Source organism: Coffea eugenioides, chromosome 4 (genome assembly GCF_003713205.1).
Source record: "Coffea eugenioides isolate CCC68of chromosome 4, Ceug_1.0, whole genome shotgun sequence".
NCBI lineage: Eukaryota > Viridiplantae > Streptophyta > Magnoliopsida > Gentianales > Rubiaceae > Coffea > Coffea eugenioides.
Genome location: NC_040038.1, coordinates 4,549,440 through 4,575,190, shown reverse-complemented (window position 1 = coordinate 4,575,190; position 25,751 = coordinate 4,549,440). Strand labels below are relative to the sequence as shown.

The window sequence follows — 25,751 nt, the reverse complement described above, 5'->3', positions numbered from 1 at the left end:
AAAAAAAGGGAAAAAAGAATCACATCTACGATCACCAATAGCATAGGTGGGTTTAAGGACGGGTGCACGTCAAACACTATAAAATGCCCAAGCCAACCACAGAAGAAAGAAACAGGACTAATAAATGAGCATGAACGACCCTCCCCGTCCGGTTCTCAAAAAGCCTAAAATCGAAAAAACAAGCGAAGCAGGAGAAGAAAAGAGAAGCAACAATGGCGGCAATCACGAACAAGAAGACGAAGAGGAAACGACGAGGAAAGAGCAAGAGGAAGCTCTCGTTGCTCTTATCGAACACCGTACTAAAGAAGTAGAACATCTCCGCCACCGCATCAGCTATTATACAACTCAGGTCTCCAAGTTTTTCTCGCTATTTCTTCCCTTCTTTGGGTCAGTTTTTCTTAGGTATTGGAATTTTTTGAATCTCTTTGTCTTAAGTATGAGTTTTGATTTTTTTTGTTGGAAATTTGGATTGTTTTGTGCTGTATCACTCAAAAAGAAGGAAAATGGCAGTGGTCGGAAGCTACAGAAATGGTGGAGTAGGAAGCTTGTTTAGGTTTAACTTTTTTTTCCTTTTTCGTTTATCATCAGTTGTTTGTATTCAAATGATCGTTTAACGCTTATTAATTTAGGTTGGAAATGTGTTGAATGTGGTTTTTGTTCAAGTGAAAAGTCTGACTCTGGCGAAGCTGTAAGTATGATAAAAGATCCATTTTATGTGAGTGGAGTGTAGAAATGTAAGGTAGTATGATAAAAGGTCCATTTTTATGTGAGTGGAGTGTAGAAATGCAAGGTAGGACCTTTTTTTTGGGGATGTTTTTCTATTATATGTTTAAGGTGGCATTGAGCGTCGATGAAGGGAGTGATTCGAAGGCATCAATTAATGGAGTGATTGAGTTTCGAGATGGAGTTTACTTGTATTTTTAGGTGATGCAGAGAGGGAGAGTAAATCGAGGACACATGATATGCAGTAATGTTTGACTTCATCCTGTGATTTTATGAAAAATTGCATAGATAATGCGTCTTTGCATGAACTTGTTTGTTAATTCAAGCTGAGGGAAAGCTTTCTTGGTAACAGTTGTTGTTAAAGTTGACTTGTATCTTTTGCTGTGTGCTGGGCTCATATTTTGTTGGACGTGATTCAAGATGATGTTTTCGTGTTGCTTTTATATTGCACAATTTCATACTTTGCTGGAAGTAATGCTTTGCTGTTCCTTTGGGTGAGAACTGCAGCTTGGTCAAGCAGAGAACAGATTAGAAGAATCAAAGATTCAATTGGCTCGCATTCGTGGTCGCCACAGTTCATTGACAACCAAAGCTTTTCTTGGGAGTGGTACAAAGGAAGCAAATGTAGAAGAAAGATCCAGCACTCCTTTGCAGAATAGTCAAGGTTTGCAAAATCTATCCGAAAGTAAACCACAATTGGGTCAGGAAGCTGTTAAGACATCTAGAAACTATGAGGGACGTGAGCGGGGAGCAGCAAGTCCTTCTGGTCACTCTGAATACTCTTCTAAAAATCAACCTCAGTCTAAACCAAAGGTTGTAATTCCTAGCATTGCTGCAAGCAGCCCTAGAGCTTCTCAACTTGTGAAGACAAAAGAATCTGGATCAAAAGTCGCAAGCAGTTCTGGTTCACAGCAGAACGCAATTACCCCAACTAGTGATAATATAAGTGTCAAGGTAAGAGAGGACAGATCTTACAAGGTATCTCCCGAACCAGAAGTTAGTGCAAGCCAAACTAAAGCGGCAAAAAGAATAATAGGTAAAGTAAATTATTTCCTAATTGCTTATACTGCCTATTTATATGCTTTATGGTTCAAAATGAATTGGATGACATGCAGTATTTGGTTACCATACATTTGATGAGTTGATGATAAAAGGGGTAGAATTGATGCTTGTTTTGCTTTTAATTACAGAGCTGAAAGAACATAAAGAATTGATTCCACTTGTACGAAGCAGCTCTTCACCAATCACGATTCGTTGCCACACTGGCTCAGTTATATCTAGTCAACACAAAAGAAAGTTGAGAAGTCTTATCTTATGTCCTACAAATGATCAGCTATTTGCGACCAGGTAGTTACCACTCCTCTATCTATAGATAGATGCTGATATGGTTCTTGTAGAAGTCATAACCTCCTAAGACTTTAGTTTGATGTTATTTAAAAGTAATAATGCTCTGGCATCTTTCAACTGTTGCCTTTGTAGGAAAAGGCATACGAGTTCTAACTTTTGGAATTTCAGCTATGAATCATTTAGAAGAAAACTAGCATGTGTTTCATGTGATTTTCTCTCAACAAATGATTGTACAAGTATTATTCAGTTGTAGGCCATAATAATTTAAAATTAAATTCTATCTTTTTCCTCTCTCTTTCCCTCACACTGACATGCACTTCGCTGTTCTGTAAACACATGCAAGATTTTAACTACCATGGACATTGCACTTTGTAAAGAGGCGAATATAAATACCATTGTTTCACATGGGATTCACAGTAATAAAAGGTCTGTGTCTCTGTGTGATGCTTTTGTTGTTTTTTGCAGTCAAACTGGTTCTGGAGTCAAGATATCGTGTCATTCCTTTTAAAGAGTCTGATAAAACTCGCAGATCTATATTCTTCAAGAAGACCTATATTCAGTTTTGTTTGCTTTTATTCTAAACAGCTCTTTCAAAAGATACTTTTAACAAGTTTCCTGCTTTTCATGCTTACCTTTTTATTACAATTCCTTTCTGTAAACTTTATAGTAATACTTTTCTAAAACTCTTTGAAAGAATGCAATCTAAATAGATCTCTAATCTTTTGATAATTTTTTTCCAATTATGTGGGACTATCAGTGCCACATGGATGTAGGTTCTTACATATTTTAGGGCTTTAAAATGCCATATTTCCCTTAACACCATAGTTTTTTTGTATTATGAGGATTTGGAATCTGAAACTTTTTCTTGATCTATAGCATATACTTGCTTAGATAGTAATAGAGTAATTGTATGGTACAAATGTTGCTATCCACTTTATTTTAGATTTCTGATATGAGGCAAGCATTTCAATCAAGTTATTTTAAGATTTCTACTATGAGTTAAAATGTAAAATATGAGGCAAACATTTGTAACTCAATGTTAAAGCTTTCTAGAGATGAAAGAAGAGTGGTGAACTTGCACGGTGGCAATCTAACAATAGATTTATATAGGGTCATGTTTCCCCGTATGATGCAGCTAACGACATATCATAAAGGATAGGATCTTTTCAGATTTAGAAATCATAAGATGCATGGAACTTTAATTTGTGTTAAAAATTTTGTTTTAGTTTTCCAGTCCTTTAGTACTCTCTCTCTCTCTCTCTCTCATCTTATTATGTTCCATTATTGCTTCAAAACCTAATACTTCTCCCTGTACGTTAATGTTTTGCAGTGCTTTGGATGGCATCATCAACTTGTGGCAGGTTCAGGGTAAAGGGTATATGGTCCATTAATATTATATCTTTCCCTCAGGATCTTGTTTTAAAATTGCACGTGTGGTTCTCTAGATCAATCATGTTAATATTATTGTTTTTAAATCTTTTGCTTCTTGTTATCATGATATATGTTCTAAGTTTGGGTTGTTTGCTTTCTTTATGGGAAATGAAGATCGAGTGCCAATCTTTTAAGTACAACTGATTGTTCATCCGCCAAGCAGAGGAGATGGCCAGAAGATATAGCTTGGCATCCTCAGGGAGATAGCCTCTTTTCAGTTTACAGTGCTGATAATGGGGATTCTCAAATATCAATCTTGAATTTGAACAAAACAAAAGAGGTGAGTATCATGGTTCATTGACAGGTTTGAGGAACATTTTAGGCTGAACATTGCTTCACATTAGTTTGTGTAGGCCCTGCTGGAGATGCAGAATACATGTCTTTAAAGCTTGCATGTTTTCTATGCATACCAAGATTTATAATTATGATGTTTAAAACATGAATACAAAATCACCTGCAATCTCTCCTTTTTTTTTTGCCCTTCTTCCTCTTTCTTTCTTTCGTTTGCCTGTAGACTTATAATGGACTAAAGTTGGAAACCCTATTGGATTTAAGTTTCATCGTTTTCGAGCTAAGTTTTGGAGCTCTTCATCAACACTTTCCAGAAATTAAGTTGATTGAATCTCATTGACCACTATATTAAATGGTAAACTCCATAATGACAGAACTTCAGATGTAATCCTCTATACCGCAGCCTTGTTAAATTTGGGTTTAGTTATCATTTTGGGTGCACCCGGATAAGGCATAATTTGGGTTGGATATTGGTAAAGTAAAAGTTGCCTGGGAGATTCTTATTCATGGCACATGACAAACAACTACGTAAAACTATGTTCAAGGATCCCATGTAGTCTGATGTATTGGTTTTATTCTGTGTCAATGTGTTTGTCATCATTCAGGCCTATGCTCTGGATTTCTATTTCTCAGGGATCCAGAGTTGCTCAATTACATATTAACATGCCTGTGTACTGTATTTTCATGTTATAGGGAAAGCGGTTGTGTCCCTGAAGTAAGAATGTTTTGTGTTTCACTACATGGCTTGCCTACACTTACACTGATTTATGCTACAGTTAATTTTTCATTTGATAAGTATTTGAGGAAAATTGATCATGGCCCAAGCCTTTAGCATTGTAGAACATATTTTCTCTTAGGCCCTGTTTGATAATCCATTTCAGCACTTAAAACTTAATAGATTCAGATCTTAATATATTCAGACCATTTGATAACAAAAAATTGAACATCTGAATTAATTAAGTGGCACTGAAGTTCCTAGGCAAAAGTTGCTCTCAAAATTAAGTGATAAGCTATTCACTTATCACTAAATGTGATATGCACTCAAATGTATTAGATTTAATACTTAACAATTCAATAACTTAATGGATTCAGACTTCAGATTTCAGATTTCAGACTTCAGTTTTATCAAATGCACCCTTAATCTATACTACACGGTAGCTGCTTTTACAGCACATCATCGGTGTAGTAATGGGTGATCTTGCCATCCTAATCCTAAGGAAAATTATTTGAAGATGCTTGAGTTTAAATGGTAAGGCATCCTGCCTAACACTGTAGGATCAAAGTCATACTTATCGAAATGGCACATTCTTTAATCCTCCTTTTGCTTAACCATCAAAATCCAGTAGTTAGGGTGGACAATGGTGTCTACTAGTTTTAGCATTTTAGTCCATTGATCTTGATTCATAATGTCAAGAAAATGTAGAGTGCCTTTTATTTGCCTTTAGTAGGTTGGGAAATAAAAAAAAATGGCAGTTAATCAATTCAAAGGAATTTTTATGGTACATCAACCTCTAACTTACACCCTGGACCATCGTCTTTTGCTTGATTTTTGAATTATCTTCTTTTTTGTTTATGAAATTAGAAACTTGTGGAAGTTTAAAAGTGATATACATTAGAGTGATATGATTTGGTAATTTCTAATAGAATCTACATGTTTCAGCTTTGTCCTAATCCTTGACTGATGATATGTTAACAGGGAACTCGTGTAAGTTTTCTAGAACAGAAGCCTCATCTTAAAGGCATCATCAACAGCATAACATTCATGCCCTGGAAGGATACCCGTTTTGTTACTGGTGGCAGTGATCATGCTGTTTTCCTCTGGTCTGAAAAGGATGGGGAGAATCCATGGAAGCATAAAGTGTTGCACCGAAGTATGCATTCTTCTGCTGTAATGGGAGTTGCTGGGCTGCAGCAGAAGACAACAGTTTTGTCTGTAGGTGCTGACAAGAGAATTGTTGGGTTTGATGTAGCTTCTGAGAGAGCAGGTTACAAGCATCAAATTGAAAGCAAATGCATGAGTGTAGTGCCAAATCCTTGCGACTTCAATCTCTTTATGGTCCAGACTGGGTATGTTATTAACATCTTTGTACAGCCTCAAGTATTCTCTGGTACTTTTTTTTTTTTTCATTATCAGCTCAGGGAATAAAGTTCATGGTCATAGTACTTGCTTGAATAACACATGGTTACTGCATTCATATGGTCATTTGTGAATATTTTTCTCTATATGACATAGTCAGTTGTTGCAACTTACAAGATCAATTTAGAATTCCTTTTCTGTTTGCTTGCGTTCCTATTCTGGTAGTATGGACGAAGTATGAATAAAGTGGGTAAATAATACTCAAGCTTGTGTAGGAGGAATGGAAATATGAGTTGCCATTTGTGATATTAAACTAGTGACATTTAGTTGAATTTATGGCCAAAAGTTGAAACTTATATTACGCAGAACATGTCAAAGCCTCTTTCTCATGCAGACCTTCTTGTTGCTTGTGGCTGTGACCAACTATGCTCATCCTTGATATCACAAGTCGATGATTTTATTTGATTTTTGATTTGATGGTGGCTTATATATAACATCTTTTTTTCAGGACCCCAGAGCGACAGCTTCGGTTGTTTGATATTAGATTGAGGAATACAGAGCTCCATGCCTTTGGGTGGAAGCAGGAAAGCAGCGATTCACAATCAGCTCTTATAAATCAGGCCTGGTCTCCTGATGGCTTGTACATTTCATCTGGATCAGCAGACCCTGTTATCCACGTTTTTGATATCCGGTTTAACGGTCGCAGACCTTCCCAGTCTATAAAAGCTCATCAAAAACGGGTTTTCAAAGCCGTGTGGCACCATGCTCTTCCGCTCCTGATATCCATTTCTTCTGACTTGAACATTGAGCTGCACAAGACATATTGAATAATTTCTCTTGACTGCGGCGTCTACTGCCTTCCATTTTTGCTCTTCTTCCCAATGTTTAGGAATTTGCATTTGTAAATTGTTGTTGTAAGATACCTTCTGTCTTTTTGGGAACTTTTTGAATATTTTTAGGGATTAAATGCATTAAAACATTTGTATTATATGCATTTTTTTGGGGTTAAATTTACCGTGTCATTGTTTTGTTTCTCTTACCTTTCATTCTTTGCTAGCATCACCACCTCAGCAGCGGCCCCAATCATCCTCCAACACGGTTTGGGTCTGCCCAGTAACTACAATCCTCAAAAATGCCCGATTTTGTACAAATTGGCTTGCCTCTCGAACCTTGCTGCTTTCCTTTCAAAGTTGAACAACAACCTGGAACTTAGCTGCGGTAAGGGCCATCACCATGTTAGCCCATTAGTATTAGCTCACCAAAAATATCTTGTTGCAGCATGTGATCGTTGTACGGAATCTGTTGTATGTTTCGGCACCTTCTGTACTTTAGTTTTGTTAATTACTACTGCAATCGTAGGTAAAAGGTATTGCAGATGAGTGTTTTCATCTACTTTTCTCCATGGCATTTGCTTTAATCGATCATATTTGATATATTTTTTACCTTAGCTTATGTTTGTCTTGCGAACTTTTTCCAATTTGGGTTGGGTCCTCAATTTCTCCAGCATCAGTTTTGTTATTTTGCTTCTTTGTGATTTTGCATTTTAAGATTAGAAAAAACAAAATTTGCAATTTTAATCTGGAATACTATGAATGCTGTCAACTTTGCCTCTATTATCGTAATTTCCCTCGTGCGTCTCTATAGCGCCATGCACCCCTGAAAAGCTGCAAATGATTAGTGAATTTGCATCCCTGCCGCCTAGAAAATAAAGACATATATTCATTAGAATCATAAAGATCCCAATTAGACGCCTCTTAGCACAAAATATAACTTCCAAATAAGCATGCAACACCATCCAACACACCCCAACGGAGTCAATTACCTTAACTGATGAAATTCACTAACTATTGCACACCTTGTTTTGCCTACTGTAGTAGTCAAGGTAATCTTCAGAGATGATCTCTTTTTCTGGACCATTTCCGATTCAAGGAATGATCTTGTAGCTGAGGTCTTGTCAATCGAGTACCTTACCACAAGAAATAATTGATATGACACTTTGTAGGCTGTTGCAGGCCTATGCTCTTGCAACAGCAGACCTAAAATCGACCTATCACCGTATCTTGTCCCATAGATGCAGCTTGGACCCCAAGGACACCTCCCAAATTCTACTATAAATAACCCATTTTTTTCAACCTTAGAGGTAACTGGTTCTTAACTCTCCTATTCGACAACCCATTCTCGAATTGTCAACTCTTGCTAACTTAAACATCGAAATCAAACCGGGGGTTTAGCCTCGCTTTTGTTTTTGATATCGTACAGGAAATCTGGACTAGAGTTTACCGATCTTTAGTTATCTCGGGAACCTAGCAATCCTTTTGGAGTTTACCGATCTCCAGTTATCGTGACTCTACACCTACCAATGCTAGCATTATTTGAATAATCTCCAATCTTTTTTGTCAACTTGGAAGGTGGACGTGAAATGCAAGCCATATCATGCAACAGTATTCCTGCATAAAATCTGTTTTAAGCGTGTGCGCGTTTAACCCTTCTTCTACGTCCATTATTTGCTCCCCCCATTTATCATGTTGATTCTTTAAGTGGTTGACCTTGACCCCCTGACCTTTGTGGTCAATTGACCACAACCTTTCCCCAAGTGGAAACTGGTTACCTCAATCCAAGAAACAGCAGGCCATCAATTTAAAAAAAAAAATCCATCTTCAGTTGTCACTGATGTGATCTACTACGTATCATTCGGCTGGGCAAGATGTCAACAGAAAAGATTTTCCAGCACTAAAGTCAGAAGATGGATTGCATTAGGCATTGGAGCATCAAACCTAGGTATGGTTGGCACCACCAAAACTGTTTACTGTTACTTTTGGGTAATGACATGGCTAATTATTAGGAGATGCAAGGAGGGGGAATACTTTCTGGTTTTGTGCTTGTAATTGAGAGATGAGATTACCATCCTAATGGGATTAGCACTACGCATGAAGACGTGTTGATTGATATGGTCAAAGTATCATGCTTCACTTGCAAGCATTTATTGGTTGCTTCGCATGGAAGAAGTTGTGTAGATCTTTGGTTGTGCTCAATTATGACATAAAAACAAAAATCCAAAAAGTTAACAAGTCAGCCAATTGCTAATTTGTGCTTGGTGATGCCAATTGCCACGAAGCTAAGGAAAAAAAAAAAAAAAAGCCCAAATTGGATCAATTAGAGAATTATTGTAGGCTATATGGATGAGACGACAATCACAAAATTGTAAAGGTTAACAGGACAAAAACATTTTGACAAAAGTCAAAAAGGACAAAACATTAAATTTTATGTACAAATACTGTCGTAAAGTTTCATATACACGCTGCAACTAGTTTGAAGAGAGGGATTACAATGACACAAATGTTTTTGGAGCTATAGTGTTCTAATTGATGTTCTTTATATATATATATATATATATGTGTGAGCGGGCGTGTATTTCTGCCATTAATGTAATACTATTAATAAAATTTTGCTGTGTTTTATCAAAAAAAAAAAAAAAAAGTTTGAACGGATGGAGTAAACAATTTTCCTCCAAATTTTGCTTGGAAGTTTATGTTATACATTTTATTCGCATTAACAATCAGTATATGAAAATTACCAATGTTCTGTGGTCAGCCAATGTCAACATTAGGTTGATTTTCTCAAAGGGCCAAAATAGCCTGAGAAAAGACTAGGCAAAGAGACGGAGGCTATCTAATTTTGTGTTTCCCAAAAGCAGGCAACACTCATGGCTGACCCAAAAAAAAAAAAAAAGAAAGAAAGATACGTGTGCTTTTGCAAGATTCCAGAGTGGTGAAAAATTATTTTATCTTTGTGCAACTAACATATTATCGTTTTCTTTTGAAAAGTCCAGCAAAGATTAGTTGTGGACAATATATTTTTGTATATATTCTATTCATTATTATGTCACATTTGTGTATATTTTATAATTAATATGCTGCAAATATGATCAGACTTTATTTTACCGATGCTTTTAACTTTTATTGGCGTATAACTTATTACTTGAGATAATATTTTACCCAAGTTTCTTTAAACTGTCTTTGGATAATATTTGGAAAGAATGTCCTGAAACTATTGTTACAATAACATTAAAATCGATCCATGGATTAATATCAAGGGTTTAAGTTTGACTGATTGTTTGCATCGGACCTCAGATTCTTTGTATTTGTATTCTTATAGACAAGCTATATATTCATTCTTTGTTTCCTTTGGAAAAAGACAATTGGTTAGTAGTAAAATAAAATTTGAAGGGAAAATTTGGAAGAAGACAATTGGAAAAATTAGAATTCTAAGTTGGGTGTAAATTAAATTTTGAGATAATTGTAAGTGGAGTATAGGTTGTTGATCGTAAACTATAAATTTATTTTGAAAAATATGTGAGAATTATCCTGATTGCACGTATTAGGATTTGTATGTGTGGCATACATGCACATGTGAATATACATATCTTGATTTAAATGTGGACATTCAGACATGTATATATATACTAGGGGGAAAAGCCCACGCAACGCGTGGGAGTTTAGTGCCTATAATTAAAGATGGTTAATAATTATTATTTGGCATTTTCTAGTATAAGAATTGAAGCATGACAATTTTATTATGTGATATTAAATAAAAAAAATCATATGTTAGATATTGAGTTAAAAAATATAATATGCAATAAAACATAATTATAAGATACGATCAACTACTTTGCATCTAACCTAGTATAATAAAAGACCTATTTATATCTGCTCATGCATTTTAGGGATATTAAAATTTGTTATTTAGTTTGAATTTGATCTTGATATGAGAGCAATCCACCACATTATCTTGTCATATAAGTGAGATTTGAACAATTAGCATACTTGAAGAAATCATTGCTAGTGAAATTTCGGTTCTTGCAAGCAAAATTCTTGAATTTATATTGATTCTAAGGACAAATATCATCATGAGGCCTTCACATTGAGCAAGCAATTAATTATAATTTATTGTATGATTTAGGACACATAGCAAAGCATCTCCTTCTCGATAAGGGTTACAATCACGAAATATCAGTTTTGTGTTAGTTGCAAAGATATACAACAACTAACATGCCAATTTAGAGGAATAATTACCTCTAAAAAGTACTAAAGCATCTTAATCCACTCAATTCAAGAAAAACAATTAAAAGTAATGAGGTACATACTTTAGATTTGTAGCCAAATAGTTTTAAGTAGATAGTTAAACATATTGGCAAATCAGATGAAGTGAAAAATTGTCTAAATGAAATAGTCAATAAAGTAGCAAATGATTTGAAAATTACCCTAACTAATAGTTAAAACAACAAAAGAAGTAGATGCAATCTATAAATGGAAAAATTTATAATGATAAACTTATTTTAAACCATAAATAACAATTAACAAATGTGGTCTCTTCCTTATCAAGTTTGTCTAACATGGACAATTGAATTAAAATACTAAAAAATTATTGCACATACAACTTGCAATATTACATATTTTTTACAACCAAAAAGTAGATTGGTTAAAGAAAACATACCTATTGAAAAATGTGTTATAAAATGGGAAAGAGGAGTAGCTAATATAGCAATGTCCGAATTCAATATGCTGCATGATTGTGGTGGAACAAAACCTATAAGTAAATGAAATGAATTTGAATAGATGGGGTTACTATGGTAACGGCCAACTTCTCTACTAATTGACATGAATAGTGTCTTAACATCTATATATCATAACTTTGCAAATAACTGATGAGAAAGGCTTTAAGAAATTAAAAGACTTAGATGTTAATACAATTAAATAATTAGAAGGGCTTTTATGTAATTTCACTAAAACACAAGCTGAATTCAGTTGTACCCAATGTTTAATCGGATATCAAACACTGTCACATATCAAACTTACCCCTAACTTTAAATGTTTAAAAGGACATCTAAGTAATTACAACAAAACTAAATTAGTTATAATGACTCATATTCAACACTTTAATTGCACTTCAAACACTCTCATATTTCCAAAAAAGCCCCACCCTTGCGGTTGAAATTCAAGCTCTAAACTCATTCTTATATAGTATAAGGATTTACAAAAATGCACATCCTTAGTTATTAAGGTGGACATTACAATTCAATAAAGTGCGCTTTGTTACAAAGATAATTTAGTCATTTAACAATAAATTTATCATCTATATTAATCGGTGAAAAGTAACTCACACCTATTCAAAAATTTATTGAAAGTTACACTCATCTTATGAATTTTTAATTTTTCTATTCTCATTTTCTTAATTTTCCCAATTTTGAAATGCGATTAGGATAGTCTGTTCGTTTTTCTCGTGAAGTTCATTGGTTAGGTCACGTAAACGAAAAGAACACAATTAAGTGCAATCTTTACCTTGAAGGAGGTTCAGTTGTAATAGGATCTGCAGTAGAAAACAAAACAATTTTGTCAATGGACTTTAGAAAACATGCTGACCACTCCACTGGACACTTTTGTAGTGGTCCGAGATTCAGCTGACCTAAACCAAGTTTGATGGCCAAAACATCCACCACCAAGAACCAGGGGTACAAATTAATTAGCCTATTTGACTCGCGTTCATGAGTTGTCGAGTCAAACACTCCACTCGAGTTTGAATGGAAAAAATCAAAATTCGATTTTTAGTCTAGTTGTGCATTTATAATTATTTATTATAAAATTTATTAAAAATCAAATTTGAAAATTCGATTGAATTTATTTGATCGGCTTTGAACTCGAGTTCACGTAAGGTAAAATAAGTTCGAATTTGAGATTGAACTAAACTTTAAAGAACTAAACGAGTTCGAACTCAATCATTTTTATTCGAGTAGCGTTCAAGTAATGCACAAGTCGACTCCATAACATAACAGTTTACCAAGAACTCAAGAAGTTAGACAGAAGGGTATTTTAGTCCAAACACAATATTCATTAGCTAATTGAAAAGAAAGAACCAAACTTGAACACCCCAACCAAAAATGTCCCCACGGGAACTTAATCCAGGTAATTATTCAACAAAATTAAATTGCCCCAATATTAATTTTTAAACACTGAAATGTAACGTTCCTTTCTTGTTTTTTACTTTTTTTTTAACGCGGAATTAGCTTTAGTCGGACAACAATACAACATTTGTGGGCCACCCTATCCATCTTTTGTTTCTGTAACGCCCACAGCCTTTTTTTTATTTTACTTGAAAGAAAATCTTCATGCATTAATCATTTTATTTTATTTTACATGTATTTTTTTCCATCTAATTTCCCCTCCCCATGTATATATACCTGAGTCCGGGCTACTTTTTCAATGACTATTTCCAGTATTCTTCCTGGATGGCTGAGTAGAGCTGACTAAGCAGACAACCGTTGAAAAATATTATTGGACTGAAAAAAAGAGGCGGCTGCTGCTTTGACGGAGATGGGGAATTGCTGCTCCGACGTTGCCGGCGGACAGTCGGCGGTCGGCGGCACTGCTTCATTTCAAGCTAATTCTTCCAACGCTCCCAACGATGCCGTTGATGCTTTTCTTAACTCTCGCGGCTACAAAGGACTTTACTCTCAGATCGAGGTTTCCTTTTAACTTAATCCAGAGTAAATCAATAAATGCATGCGATTTTTTTTCCCCTCGCCTCTCTTTTATGTATCTGCATGTGAAATGAGCTGAGATAAGAGGAACGAGCAGTGGAGATGCTTCGAAGTACAGTTCAATTGATAGTTATAATCTGTGTAATTTATTTTAATATTTTTTGGTTGAAGAGTTAAGATGAGAATATGTGATATTTTAGTAAATTTTTGGAGTTTAGGCGTTCCTTACTTGCTTAAGCATTGAGAGAGATGTTGCTTGACATGAAATGTCATCAAATTAAGGTGAAAGATTGCTATATTTGGATCATAGGCGAAAATGAAGCTTCTTTCAAAAAGTGTCAGTTTTTAATTGTTTTTTGCTATGTATATTCTGCTGTATTTGGAATATCTAATAGTGACGGGAAACAAATTAATGGTAGTCTGTATGGGAATGGTTTACCGTATTGACAACAATATTATGATTCATGTATCGAAAACTAAATGCAAATGCCACAGATTAGAATACAATGCACTAAATGGAAAGCCTTGTTAGTTGCAATCTTATTGAACTTCACTTCTTAATTTGAAATGGTGGCCTCAACTGATGATAACTGATATGGCCTGAAGCATGATTTGTGTGCTATAGTCCTTCCCTTTTGTGAGTCCATCATGTGAGATGACTGATTCTCCAGTCATTAACAAGGTAATTCCTAAGTTGTGTTGTGCATATACATTACATAAAGGTATGCCCAAGCAGAATGAATGGGTATCTAATTCTCCTCTAATTCTCTGCGGTTTAGCTTTTTGTGATAATTTGCAAGTTGCTCAAATTAGGTCAGGTAGAGTGTTAGCTTCATGCTCTATCTATTGCGTAAAGCAGGTTTCCCCCTTTTTGGAGAGCAGTAAACTTGTACGAGCTTATGTGTATGAGTTCGTTTCAGTCTAAATGCGGTTGATGGCAAAAATCTCTTGCTGCTAAAAAGACTAACTTTTTGTTCGATGTGAACCATGTTGCTGCTATATTACCGAGTAGAGTAGTGGTTCCACTAGTTGAGTCCAAATTAAACTTTTTGCATGGAAGTTAAATATGATGAATTTTTTGTCAGTCTTACTAATTCTGCTTATTATTAATCTTTTCATTTAACAAACTTACTGGTAAATTAAAGCTCAGCAATCTTTGTAAACATCAACAATCAATTTTCTATCCTAGTCGTACTTTTAGCTGTAATATGTTAAAGGTATCTCACACTGAGTTCTTGTTTCCAAATTTGTGTAGTTGTCTCTCTCTGCTACAAACTTGCGTGATCGGGATATTCTATCCAAGGTTTGTTAATCATTTCCTGACGTTTCATGATTATCAACGAATTTATGTTGGGTCTACCATACAAAAAAAATGCTGATATGCATTTGCTTAATATTTCTCAATGTCTCAGAGGTTTAGGAGCTCCATTTTGTACCTTTACAATTTTTGAAATCATTTGTTAATGTTTCTTCACAATGAAGCGCAAAAATGAATGTTTATAGCACTAAAAATTATTTAAAAATTGTCTATGATATCCAATGTAATGGAGCTCGTCTTCTCTTGCATATCTTAGGATGTGGTTATAGGATGAGTAAAGGGAGGTTGGCCATGCTATATGACATAAAATATTCCTTTTAATTGATCACTTTTCATGATGAGCTTTGTGTAGCCTCTACTGCAGTATCTGCTAGCAGAAGTGGACCTATGTAAATTTAATATGCAACATTGATGCTTCCTGGCCTAGAAATTTTGTAGATATAATGTTATATGACACTTTAAGATACTTGAGGACGTTCAACTATTTAATCAGAGTAGAGAGGAACTTTCCAGCTTCTATTTGGATGCTGTATTTTCTTTGTGGTGTGTTAGGATAAGGGAACAATTGTCTGTCTTATAATGACTTGATAAATAATATTGCGATTGAGTCTGACTAAACTGAAAACCGAGGCATATCAATGCATAAGGGAAGTGGATATAATGTGGCCTGTGTTGACATCTAGATGTTGGAGAAACTGAACTAAGGCAAACACAGACTCTCTCTCTCTCTCTCTCTTCCCCCCTCTCAGGATTAGATTTTTGACGAGCACTGTTTTCGAGAAGACTGTCAAATATCTGAAGCTACCTGTATCCTTGCATTTTGTAATTCTTGTTCTGCCATGCAGTTGATATCAGGAAACTATATAAATCCCTAGATCAGGCAATTTGCCATCTATGGTTGTTGACATCAAACGATAATGGCGTCCCTGTACACTTTATCAAATTAAATGTGCCACATGTAATGTTTACCTTCCTTGTAATTACTGAGGTTGATGCATTTGCTAGCTTTCTGTCCTTGTTTAAGTTGTCAGTAGCAGAATTGGAGACTGAAAGATGCAAGATTGCACTTAAATCCCTTGCAATTGCACCTTGCACCCTTTTCCACCCATCTACTAATATGATCTCAATTCGCAATGAGAAGTTTAGTCTGCATGTATTTATGGTATGTTTGTTTCTATAATGGATATAATAAGGAAATATCTGATGCTTTTCCACTTGGTTTGGTCTTGTTTTGCTTAGCCAGCTTGGATGATTGACAAGCATAGCCAACTCTCATTTGTAAATAGTCGCTTAAGTTGCATATTAACTTAAATTATTCTTCTTTTGTTTGTGCTATCTAATATGAAGAAGTACTACTTCTCAATGATTCTTATGAATTGCACTCAACAATAGTGTCAAATTACGTTTTATACCAATTTGAGAGAGAGTCTGAAACCCCACACTCTTGTGCTGTCAACTTATTCTCTCAGATCTGCTGTTCTCCATATACCACTGAAATAAATCCTTTATTCACAAGCACAGTTGCTGGATTCAGGATTACCATTGTTTATCTTAGGTTGGCACTTACAGACCTTGTTTTTTCCAGAGTGATCCTATGGCAGTTATTTATACCAAAAAGAAAGATGGTTCGCTTCAAGAATTCGGTCGTACTGAAGTTCTTTTGAACTCTTTGAGTCCCAAGTGGATTAAAAAGTTCAATATTACCTACCAGTTTGAGATAGTGCAGCATTTAGTGTGAGTATGACTCTTTGATCATGGATTTATGTCATGCAAGTACAATTTTCACTACTATGTGTACATTGATTGTAATCTTCATCACAGGTTTCATGTGTATGATGTCGATACACAGTTTCACAATATAGATGTAAAGGTATGTCATGCTGCTCCTGTAAAATTTTCTTCCAACAATTAAATCCTTAGAGGTTTATCTGTTCTATAGCATGGCATGCGACTTGTTGAACAGTTGTTGATTTCATGTTTGCATACCCATTATGAACATTTGTTTTGTAAATATAACAAAGAAAAATAATTTAAGTTGAGGTACGGCAACCAATTAATTTGCTTCTCAATTTGGGAAATTTACCTGAAATATCTAGATTGTTGAGGAAATGCTAGATTGTTGAATCTTGTAGACCGCGACTATAAAGCTTGTGTTATGAATCATCTGAGTTGCATAGCACATTTCATAAATCTTTTACTGGCAAAACACAAATATGATTTAGATCATATGTTGTGCTCTAGCCCACTAAAAAGGTGAACGGAAAGAAATAGGTATTCTTGGTAAGGTGTAAAATCATTAAAGTTAACATTTATTAATTTTCCATCAATTAGTAATAGTTTTTGAAGCTTGAACAAGGCCTGATCCCATACAGATGTATGGAAATGTGAATTTGAAAGCTTTTAGCAAGTGTGGAATATGAAACATCATATCCATTGCTCCTGGAGATTTTGCTCGATAAGGCTCAGGTCAAGTTGTGGCTTCTTTTTTTCAGCATTCCATCACTTCATGCTTGAAGAAAAGGAACTTACCGGCTTGCTTTGCTGAATGTTTTTCTTCTTTGTTGCTATTTTTTTTTCCTTTGTTGCTATAAGTTGTTAAACTGTATCAAAAATAATTTTCTCTTGTTCTGATGTTGAATTTATGCTTTGAAACTTGTAAAGAAATATGCTAATGTATCAGATAACTAAAGCTACTGCTTGACTTTGATACAGAATGTTTACATGAGTCATTTGGATTGGGAGGATAAATTTTGAAACGCCTAAATCTCAACTGCAACCTATAGGAATGTTGAAATCCTTAGGTTAAGTAAAACTCTTATGCTACAACTTTTTTTTTTTCTTTTTTCGGTGTAAGTGGGAGATCTCAAACCTGGGACCTCTCACTTACACTCCCTCCCACCATACCACCAACCCATCCTTCTCCCCTGAAGCTACAACTTTGGGAATGTATTTTTCTGAGATGAATCTCTTATAACCTCATTTAATTACAGCTGGGGTATTCAGGTCTTATTATGAATTGTCTACTTCATCACTGGCTTTTGAAGAGATTCATATATTATCAGATAAATAATGAGTAGAGCTTTGCTTCTTTCTTGTCTGTTGTTCAACCAATTTTGAGCCTCACCCTGTGTTGGTTTTAGGACAATTATCTTTGATTGTTGCTGTTGAACTGCTTCCAGAGAATATGAGTGCTGGGGATATATGTTGCTCATTTAAGTCAATGTCGTCTATAACGACTATGATACTATGAACACTACCTGTAAGTACTATTTGTCCTGTGCAGATGCTTAGGTTGGAGGAGCAGCAGTTCCTGGGCGAGGCTAATTGCACCTTATCTGAGGTGTAGATTGCTCACCCTTCTTAACAATCACTTTTTTACTTTAATATGCTAATTTGTAAATACAGTATTAAGTGTGAATCAGGTTCATGTGCATTGTAACTAGGGGTGCCATCTGTTAGTCATGTGATCTGTAGATTTCATGTCTGAATTGAAACTTGTTTAATCATTTGTTCAGTCTTTCAACTATCTATTCTACTGGTAACTAGAAAACCATGAATGTTTCCTGTAGATTTCTTGCAATCTGATCTTTTATGAAGTCGAAGTCGAAATTGCCTTCTTTATTTTCCATGAGCCAAGTGTAGCTCTAGATGGCTCATCATGGCCAATTAAGTACAATGACCTTTATTTAACCTTCTTTCTGATATTTGCAATGGAAGATTTTTGACACAATATCTTTTTGTGTTATTGTAGATTATCACAAGATCAAACAAGTCATTGACCTTAGACCTTGTAGATAAACCAGGATCTTCTGGTTCTGCTATTCCCAAAAAGCTTGGTCAAATCACCCTTTTTGCTGAAGAGAGTTTTGCATCAAAGACTACAACTGAATTGGTTCTGAGATGTTCAGACTTGGAATCTAAGGATTTATTTTCAAAAAGTGTATGAAGTCTGAGAACCTTTCTCTCTGTTCCCTTTTGGAGTACATCATGGTGACATGGTGAATCTGTTTAATGTGATGACTTGCAGGATCCTTTCCTTATCATATCAAAAGTTACAGAGAGTGGAGTAGCTGTTCCGATCTGCAAAACTGAAGTTTTGAAAAATGATCATAGTCCGAGATGGAAGCCAGTTTTTCTAAGTATTCAGCAAGCTGGAAGCAAGGTACAACATATTGTTTCATCAAGGGGCTAGAATCTGTGGTGGCTAGAGGAGATTTTCTTTTCACCACTCATTTCATCTTCTTCAAATGGAACAAAATGATAAGAAAAATTCAATGAAACATTTTATCCAACCTCATGGATAGCAGGCTTTGGTCATATTCTCTGTGGAGATGTCTACTGTATGAGAAAGCATGACTAGAGTTTTGCTGTAATCTCACTTTTGTATTTCCTTATTTTGTCCTGGTTTTGCTGTGCTTAATATCTTCCTTAAGATTAAAAGTAGAAAAACATTACTGTCGTTACCCTATTATTCTTATAAGCTGACTTCGAATTTCTAATTAACTTCACATTTTCCCCTTGCTTCTAGTCTATGTATATCAGGGATATAAAACATCTTTAATTTGCACAAATATATGATATAACACCTATTTTTTAGGGGACACTTATATGCTTTAACTTTTAAATTAGTTAAAAAAATTCTATGAAGTGAGTGATAGTATATTTTTAAACATGATTGTTTACATTTAATACCAAAACTTTGATAGACACCATATACACCTCTCTAGCCTATCAAACAATTACAGCCAGTGAGTTTGTCCTTTCTAGTCTATTGATGATTGAGACTCAGTGGACTAGCTGAGGTGTGCCATTAATCTAGTATTGGTGAAATTTTACTTTCTTCTGCATGCATCTATTCGCTGAATTTTCATCTAATGCAGGACAGCCCATTGATTATAGAGTGCTTCAACTTCAATGGTAACGGGAAACATGATTTACTGGGGTAAGTGGGCGCTTTCTTCTGTTGGAATCTTTTATGTAGTCTTTATAGAATATCAATTGATTTTGCTTGATTAATCCTTGTCATTCAGTAAAGTTCAGAAATCTTTAGCAGAATTGGAGAATTTGCATTCTGCCGGGACAGGATCAAATTTGTTCATGCCTGCTGCATTCGGCCAAAGTCATCCCAACAAGGTTAGAATTATTGATCCATGAGTTTTGTCCCCAAGTTACAGTAGTTGTTTTAATCACCGTGATAATCATAACCAGGTCCTAAAGAGCCAACTGTTTGTTGACAAGTTTTCTGAGAAAATCCAGCATACATTCCTTGATTACTTAGCTGGTGGTTATGAACTGAACTTCATGGTTGCGATTGATTTCACTGGTACAGTTATTTGCCTTCCTCTCATGCAACTTTCTCATTTGCCTCCTGGCATTACTTTTATTGGTCTTAGCTACAATGTAAATCATCAGCTATCTTGCAAACAATGGAAGAGTGAATATTCAAGAAAGTGAAAATTAATGATGCCTAAGCAACAAAAATTAGATAACTGAGGCTCTGTTGAAGAAAGTTGATTTTAGCATTTCTTATTATGCATTGAGTATGAGGAAGCCAGGTGCCCTTTGATATAGCTAGTCCCAAGGCTGTAGGCCAATTAGGCTTTTCTTTAGTTTGGATGCAAACCCGATTTTTGTCTTCTTTTCTATTTTCTTTTGCGGAGGGTTCAGAGTGTGCTGTCAAACTCCCATGTGTTGAGCAGCACAAATTATAAGTTGAATGTGTTGAAGTAAAGTTTTTCTAAGCATTCTTATAGTGTATTAAAGAAGAAGAAGCTAGGTGCCTTATATGGAACTTGGCCCCAGGCTGGAGGAATTGTGCTTGTCTTCAGTTTGGATGCACCCAATCTTGGTCTCTGTTTCATTTCCATGGGAGCTGTTGTGAATGTGTTAATTGTTGAAGGATGTTTTGCTTATTCAGTTGACTTTGTCAAATCATGTTTTTAAAATTTCTTTTTGTTTTTGCTAGTTGTCAATATTATCTTTACATTTCTATTGTAAAACCAATCAGGATGTCGAGGCACTTCAATGATATGGGTATTCAGTCTGTTCCACCTAATTATACTTTATCCAGATGGGACTAGGTTGTGTGCTGAATGCCTAAATGCTAATTTATGTCATTTCCATCCAAAATCTATTATCATATAGTAAGTTATAAAGGGAAAAGAAAGATAGCAAGGTTGCTTAAATTAATTACTGTTAACACCAGTAGTTTTGGATGACTAAAATTCACATACTTCACTTACCAAATTTTCCTTTTAATCTTCTGATCTGTTTGGCTTGGTTGGCATATATGGATGGACATTCAGATGTTTAAATACATACCTAATTCCTAGTTTTCATGTTTCAGCTTCAAATGGAAATCCTCGCCTGCCTGATTCTCTGCATTATATTGACCCTTCTGGACGGCCAAATGCGTACCAGAAAGTGAGAAACTTGTTAGTGTTTACAGAACTCTGGTAAAAATCATGGAATCTGAATGTATAACATGCCTGGCTAGTGATAATCAATTTCAGGCAATCTTAGAGGTAGGAGAAGTATTGCAATTCTATGATTCAGACAAGCGCTTTCCTGCTTGGGGTTTTGGAGCCCGACCAATTGATGGCCCAGTCTCTCATTGCTTTAACTTAAATGGAAGCAGTAACTATTGTGAGGTAATTCTGCTGCAGCGACAATTGCTGCAGTGTACAGAAGTTTTCAGCTTCTTAAATGTCTTATATACATTTACCTTATCCGTTTGGATTTAGCATTGATTTTCCTTGATATAGGTTGAAGGAATTCAAGGAATTCTGGCGGCATACATAAGTGCCCTTTATAATGTTTCGCTTGCTGGACCAACTTTATTTGGACCAGTCATTACCGCTGCTGCACATATTGCTAGCCAAGCCGTGACAAGCGATCGAAGGAAGTACTTTGTTTTGTTAATTATCACGGTAAGTGACAGATGATGCTCATATTCCTAGCCAAGTAAAAATAAATATCAGGAAAAAGGTAATTCAATTTAGCTAATAATCATTTATATATCACAATGTGGTGTCTATCATTCCCGTATATATGGATATATGGTTGGGTTTTCTGTGGGCTAAACTTTCCTAATGTTACATCCCTCATTTAGTACCCTTTCTGGACTTTACTCTTTGAAGGATTTTATTTGCGGACCTATATATGACTTCGGTTTGTTTATGCCAATTCGTGTAATTTTATGTTAGACCGCTTCTGTAGATTTCTTAATTTGCAATGGTATACCCTTTTCAGGATGGAGTAATTACAGATCTCCAAGAAACTATAGATGCTTTTGTTAAGGCATCAGATCTACCTTTATCCGTCCTTATTGTTGGGGTTGGAGGAGCAGACTTTAAGGAAATGGAGGTGTGCCAATTTATTTATTTACTAATTTATTTTTGGGTTAGGTGTCTGTTATCCAAAGTAGTTCCATGAGCATTTTTCAAAAAAAAAAAAAGGTTCCATGAGCAGCAGCAGCAGCTTATTGAATCATCACCTTTCAGTTCCTTTAATGGCCTGGTTTTTGTTAGATTTTGGATGCAGATAAGGAAAGACTTGAAAGTTCAACAGGCCGAGTTGCATCGCGAGATATTGTTCAGTTTGTTCCATTTCGTGATGTACAGAGTAAGTCATTGTAGCAGCTTCCGCTCTCTCTCCTAGCTCCCATACGGAGAGCATGAATTGAATCTTGAAAAAGGAGAAAGGAAAATATTTTTTTCCCTTTTTTTTTTTTTTTGTCATAGTTACCCATATTTCTACCTGATTGATTACCTTTTTCTGGAATTTCTTTTTCCAGTTTCATGTGATTTTTGATAATGTCGCATTGACTTGCAGGTGGAGAGATGTCTGTTGTTCAATCACTTTTAGCAGAATTACCTTCCCAATTTTTGACGTACGTGAGATCTAGAAATTTATACCCCATTAGCTGAATATACCAACAATTGTACATACAAATGGATTCTCTTCAATTACCGTGTCAATTAAATTTTCCTTTTTGAACCCTAGTTTCATCTTCCAATGCAAATGTGCTTTTGTATTCTGTTTATAACAATTTTTTTTTTTTTTTTTTGGGTTTAACCAATGGTTGTTTCATAAGCAAAGCAAGGGACATTCATTTCATATAAGGGCTTCTACAATTTCAGTCTTGTCGGGATATGCGCAACCAACTGTGTGCTGCAGATAATTTGTGTTCATGATCAGATGTGTCTAAGACATTGCACAACCACGAGGTCGTACAGGTTTAGATAGATTTTCCAGGCTTTGAATGGGTCGACGAGAAAATTGGTGCTAGGGTGTATTGTATTTTATTGGCTCGTTAGGTACCTTCACCTTGTAATTGGAGACCAAGAGGAGATCTTCCTGGCTGTGGGTGGAATAAGACTACACCAGCAACATCAACGCACCAAAGATTGTATAGGAAAGCAGATTATGCTGAAGCAAAATGGAATGCGACAGGGGAGATCTACGACTTCAAGCATTGGAGCGTCTGCCTTGCATTTGCCGCTCCTCCGTCACATCAGATGAACCAAAAAAGTCTTTCTGGCGGTGCTGCCGCATTATTGACTGTCTGAGTTCTGTTTGTTGGTTGACCAGACACCAGAGTCACCTTCCCTCCCATAATGCTGGAAGCCAAGAAGCACAGAAAACGTCAATAATTTCTATGCAATCAGTAGATTAGATTTTTTTTTCCTGCCTTGAAGCGAGGATTTAGACTATGGGGTGGACGTAAGAGAAGGGAAAACTGTTCCAGCTATTCTATTTTCGGCTTTGTGAGAGGTAATTATGCTCTGTCATTTTGTTCGTTTCTCTTTGTGATCTTATGGGAGGTTTAGGCTTTGCTTGTTGAGAAATCGAAATACATACATATATCGAAGTGATGGTCCTGATGGGGAAGCCTCCTGTCCCTCTCAACGGACACTTGGGGTGCCATTAAGAACTCCAAAGTCCACACAATCTGGTCAAGGGCTTAGAGGATTGGGCAAATTGAATTCCAAAAGCTTGAAAGTCTATATGCCTCCGAATAATTTTTCACCAGGAGTCCAGTCCGTCCCTAATCATACCAGTACGACTTTTTCTTCTCACGAATTTGAAGCCACAGATTTTTCAATACTTAATTCGAGCCCCGTCCCCACCCCAAAAACCTCCAGAGGTAAACATCTTTTTTGTCGGCTCTCTGGCTCGTCCAGAACTCCTAATAGTCTGACTTAAGCAATGGAATCATGTTGAGAGATTTAAGTCTGCACCTCTTTCCTTGTATTATGTGTGTTCGCAGGTAGGAAATTCAATTCGCTAGGTTCGTAGCCATTTGCTACGCTTTGAGTCCGTAATTAGTACGTACTATCTCTTTAATTCAACCAAATACTGGAGTTCTGTACTCTGGTGTTCGTAGTGATCAGGTAATGCATTTATCTTGAGTTTGGGGGCTCTACCTATCCGGTATTTGCTTTTGCTATGAAGAAAGCAACTGGAAGATGTGCACGAGTTCTGGACGCTCTCGAGCAAAATTTCAGACATATGAAGCGAGTATTATTATAACAATAAGACGGTAAACGCCAACAAAACAGAATCAGAAATCTCGAAGTTTCTTGCTCAAACCAGTTTGCGGAAAAATTACCCCGTTCACGTGTGCCTTTTTCAGTTTTCAACTTTTACGTCGTACACCCATTGTTGCAACTTGCAAGCAGCTGTCTGCCGTCACTAGCCCATTTCATTTTTGTCAGCTAGGATTATTTGCTCATTAAAAAAAAAAGAAAAAAAGGCCAAGATGAAAATTAAAATGAACATCGATACCAAAAGATTGCCTCATAGATTAGGCACTTCTGAACTTTTAGCCGCTTCAAGTTCTGGACGATTCTTTCTACTACTATTTTGTACATGGTTACAACAGTGGAATTTCTTTTGCTTTTGCTTAAATGAAAATGGTCCTATATGCTTATTACATGCAACCCTTTTTTTCTTTTTGGCTAGCTAATCTTTTATTACCATTTCTTTTCTTTGTTTTTGTTTTTGCCCCCTTGAAGATTGGCTGTCCTTGAGCAAGTGGTCAAAGTAATCAATAGGGTAAATTGACATTCTTGTTTAAGAGAGTTGTTTATTTATATATAAATTACAAGACGATATGGGTATTTTTCTCATCCTCATAATAATACGACAATCTCATGTGTCTATATACTGGAAAGCACTCTGATATATCAATAAATCTGACCCATCCACATGAAATTGATGACTTTTGCACCTCATCAATCTGTCGCATGTGCTGAGATCGTTTACTTCGCTTGTTGCCAGAAATTCAAATAGTATGTAATTGAGCACATATATATTTATTTATTTATCGAATAATTAATTCTATAGATGAATGAAGCCTGCAAGTAATTCAGACCGCTTAGACACCACTTAATCAGGTGGTACAACAAAATGTCCTTTTATATATATATATATATATATATATGTGTGTGTGTTGAACCTACTTTTTAATGTAATGTAAGCGGAGAAAAAACAAGAAAATCACAACAAATGTCATCTATTTATTTGTCGCAATAAAATACAAACTTATAGATACGATGATATTAATAGCTTGTCTAAGACGGAAGCCACCTAACAGATTATTCGTCTTAAATAAAAAATATTGAACCAATATTAAATTTGGATTTACCTGAGGCGTATTTCTTTATTTTCTTTTTCCTTCTTCTCGGTCAATGCTTACTTCCCCCTTTTGACAAATCCTTTGGTCAGTGCCGGAAGAAACAGTTAATTAACACACATAAACTGAGAAATGCTTAAATCTGTTCAAAACGTTGAAAATTCACATTGGACTTGCTGTTATATTTTGAAAGAGAGACGCCTTAATCGGACAAAGCAAGAGATGTAACGGAAGAACGATTCAATGAATTTTTTTTATGTGCGAAGTACTAACTAAATGTTGTGCAATGTCCTTTGTTTAATTTGCATTCCTTCCTCAAAATTTTTGGGTCAATTTTTCATGTAATAAGTACAAAAAAAATAAAAAAATAAAAAAATCCCACCCCTCCAAG

At 35.6% G+C, this 25,751-nt stretch overlaps 2 protein-coding genes across 2 annotated transcripts; both read left to right on the top strand.

Moving 5' to 3' along the window:
- Nucleotides 1-124: 124 nt before the first annotated feature.
- LOC113767944 (protein tipD) lies at nucleotides 125-6,834 on the top strand. The gene is made up of 7 exons (XM_027312150.1): nucleotides 125-349; nucleotides 1,231-1,759; nucleotides 1,914-2,070; nucleotides 3,401-3,445; nucleotides 3,616-3,781; nucleotides 5,489-5,859; nucleotides 6,378-6,834. The coding sequence occupies exons 1-7, from the start codon at nucleotides 125-127 to the stop codon at nucleotides 6,694-6,696; spliced, it is 1,812 nt and encodes a 603-aa protein (XP_027167951.1). The 3' UTR covers nucleotides 6,697-6,834.
- Nucleotides 6,835-13,108: 6,274 nt separating this feature from the next.
- LOC113769519 (protein BONZAI 1) lies at nucleotides 13,109-22,756 on the top strand. Its single transcript, XM_027313983.1, has 16 exons — nucleotides 13,109-13,386; nucleotides 14,659-14,706; nucleotides 16,307-16,455; nucleotides 16,543-16,591; nucleotides 18,005-18,061; nucleotides 18,473-18,661; nucleotides 18,749-18,883; nucleotides 19,602-19,663; nucleotides 19,752-19,854; nucleotides 19,930-20,044; nucleotides 21,068-21,144; nucleotides 21,234-21,371; nucleotides 21,486-21,650; nucleotides 21,973-22,086; nucleotides 22,251-22,344; nucleotides 22,555-22,756. The coding sequence occupies exons 1-16, from the start codon at nucleotides 13,237-13,239 to the stop codon at nucleotides 22,647-22,649; spliced, it is 1,740 nt and encodes a 579-aa protein (XP_027169784.1). The 5' UTR covers nucleotides 13,109-13,236; the 3' UTR covers nucleotides 22,650-22,756.
- The last annotated feature ends 2,995 nt before the right edge of the window (nucleotides 22,757-25,751 follow it).

Excerpts from the sequence above, each read along its gene's own strand:
- LOC113767944 (XM_027312150.1), top strand. The coding sequence starts at position 125 with ATGAGCATGAACGACCCTCCCCGTCCGGTTCTCAAAAAGCCTAAAATC. Across the intron at positions 1,760-1,913 it reads AGCGGCAAAAAGAATAATAG|AGCTGAAAGAACATAAAGAA; the intron begins GTAAAGTAAATT and ends TTTTAATTACAG. Across the intron at positions 3,782-5,488 it reads ATTTGAACAAAACAAAAGAG|GGAACTCGTGTAAGTTTTCT; the intron begins GTGAGTATCATG and ends ATATGTTAACAG.
- LOC113769519 (XM_027313983.1), top strand. The coding sequence starts at position 13,237 with ATGGGGAATTGCTGCTCCGACGTTGCCGGCGGACAGTCGGCGGTCGGC. Across the intron at positions 16,456-16,542 it reads GAGATAGTGCAGCATTTAGT|GTTTCATGTGTATGATGTCG; the intron begins GTGAGTATGACT and ends TCTTCATCACAG. Across the intron at positions 21,372-21,485 it reads GAAGCAGTAACTATTGTGAG|GTTGAAGGAATTCAAGGAAT; the intron begins GTAATTCTGCTG and ends TCCTTGATATAG.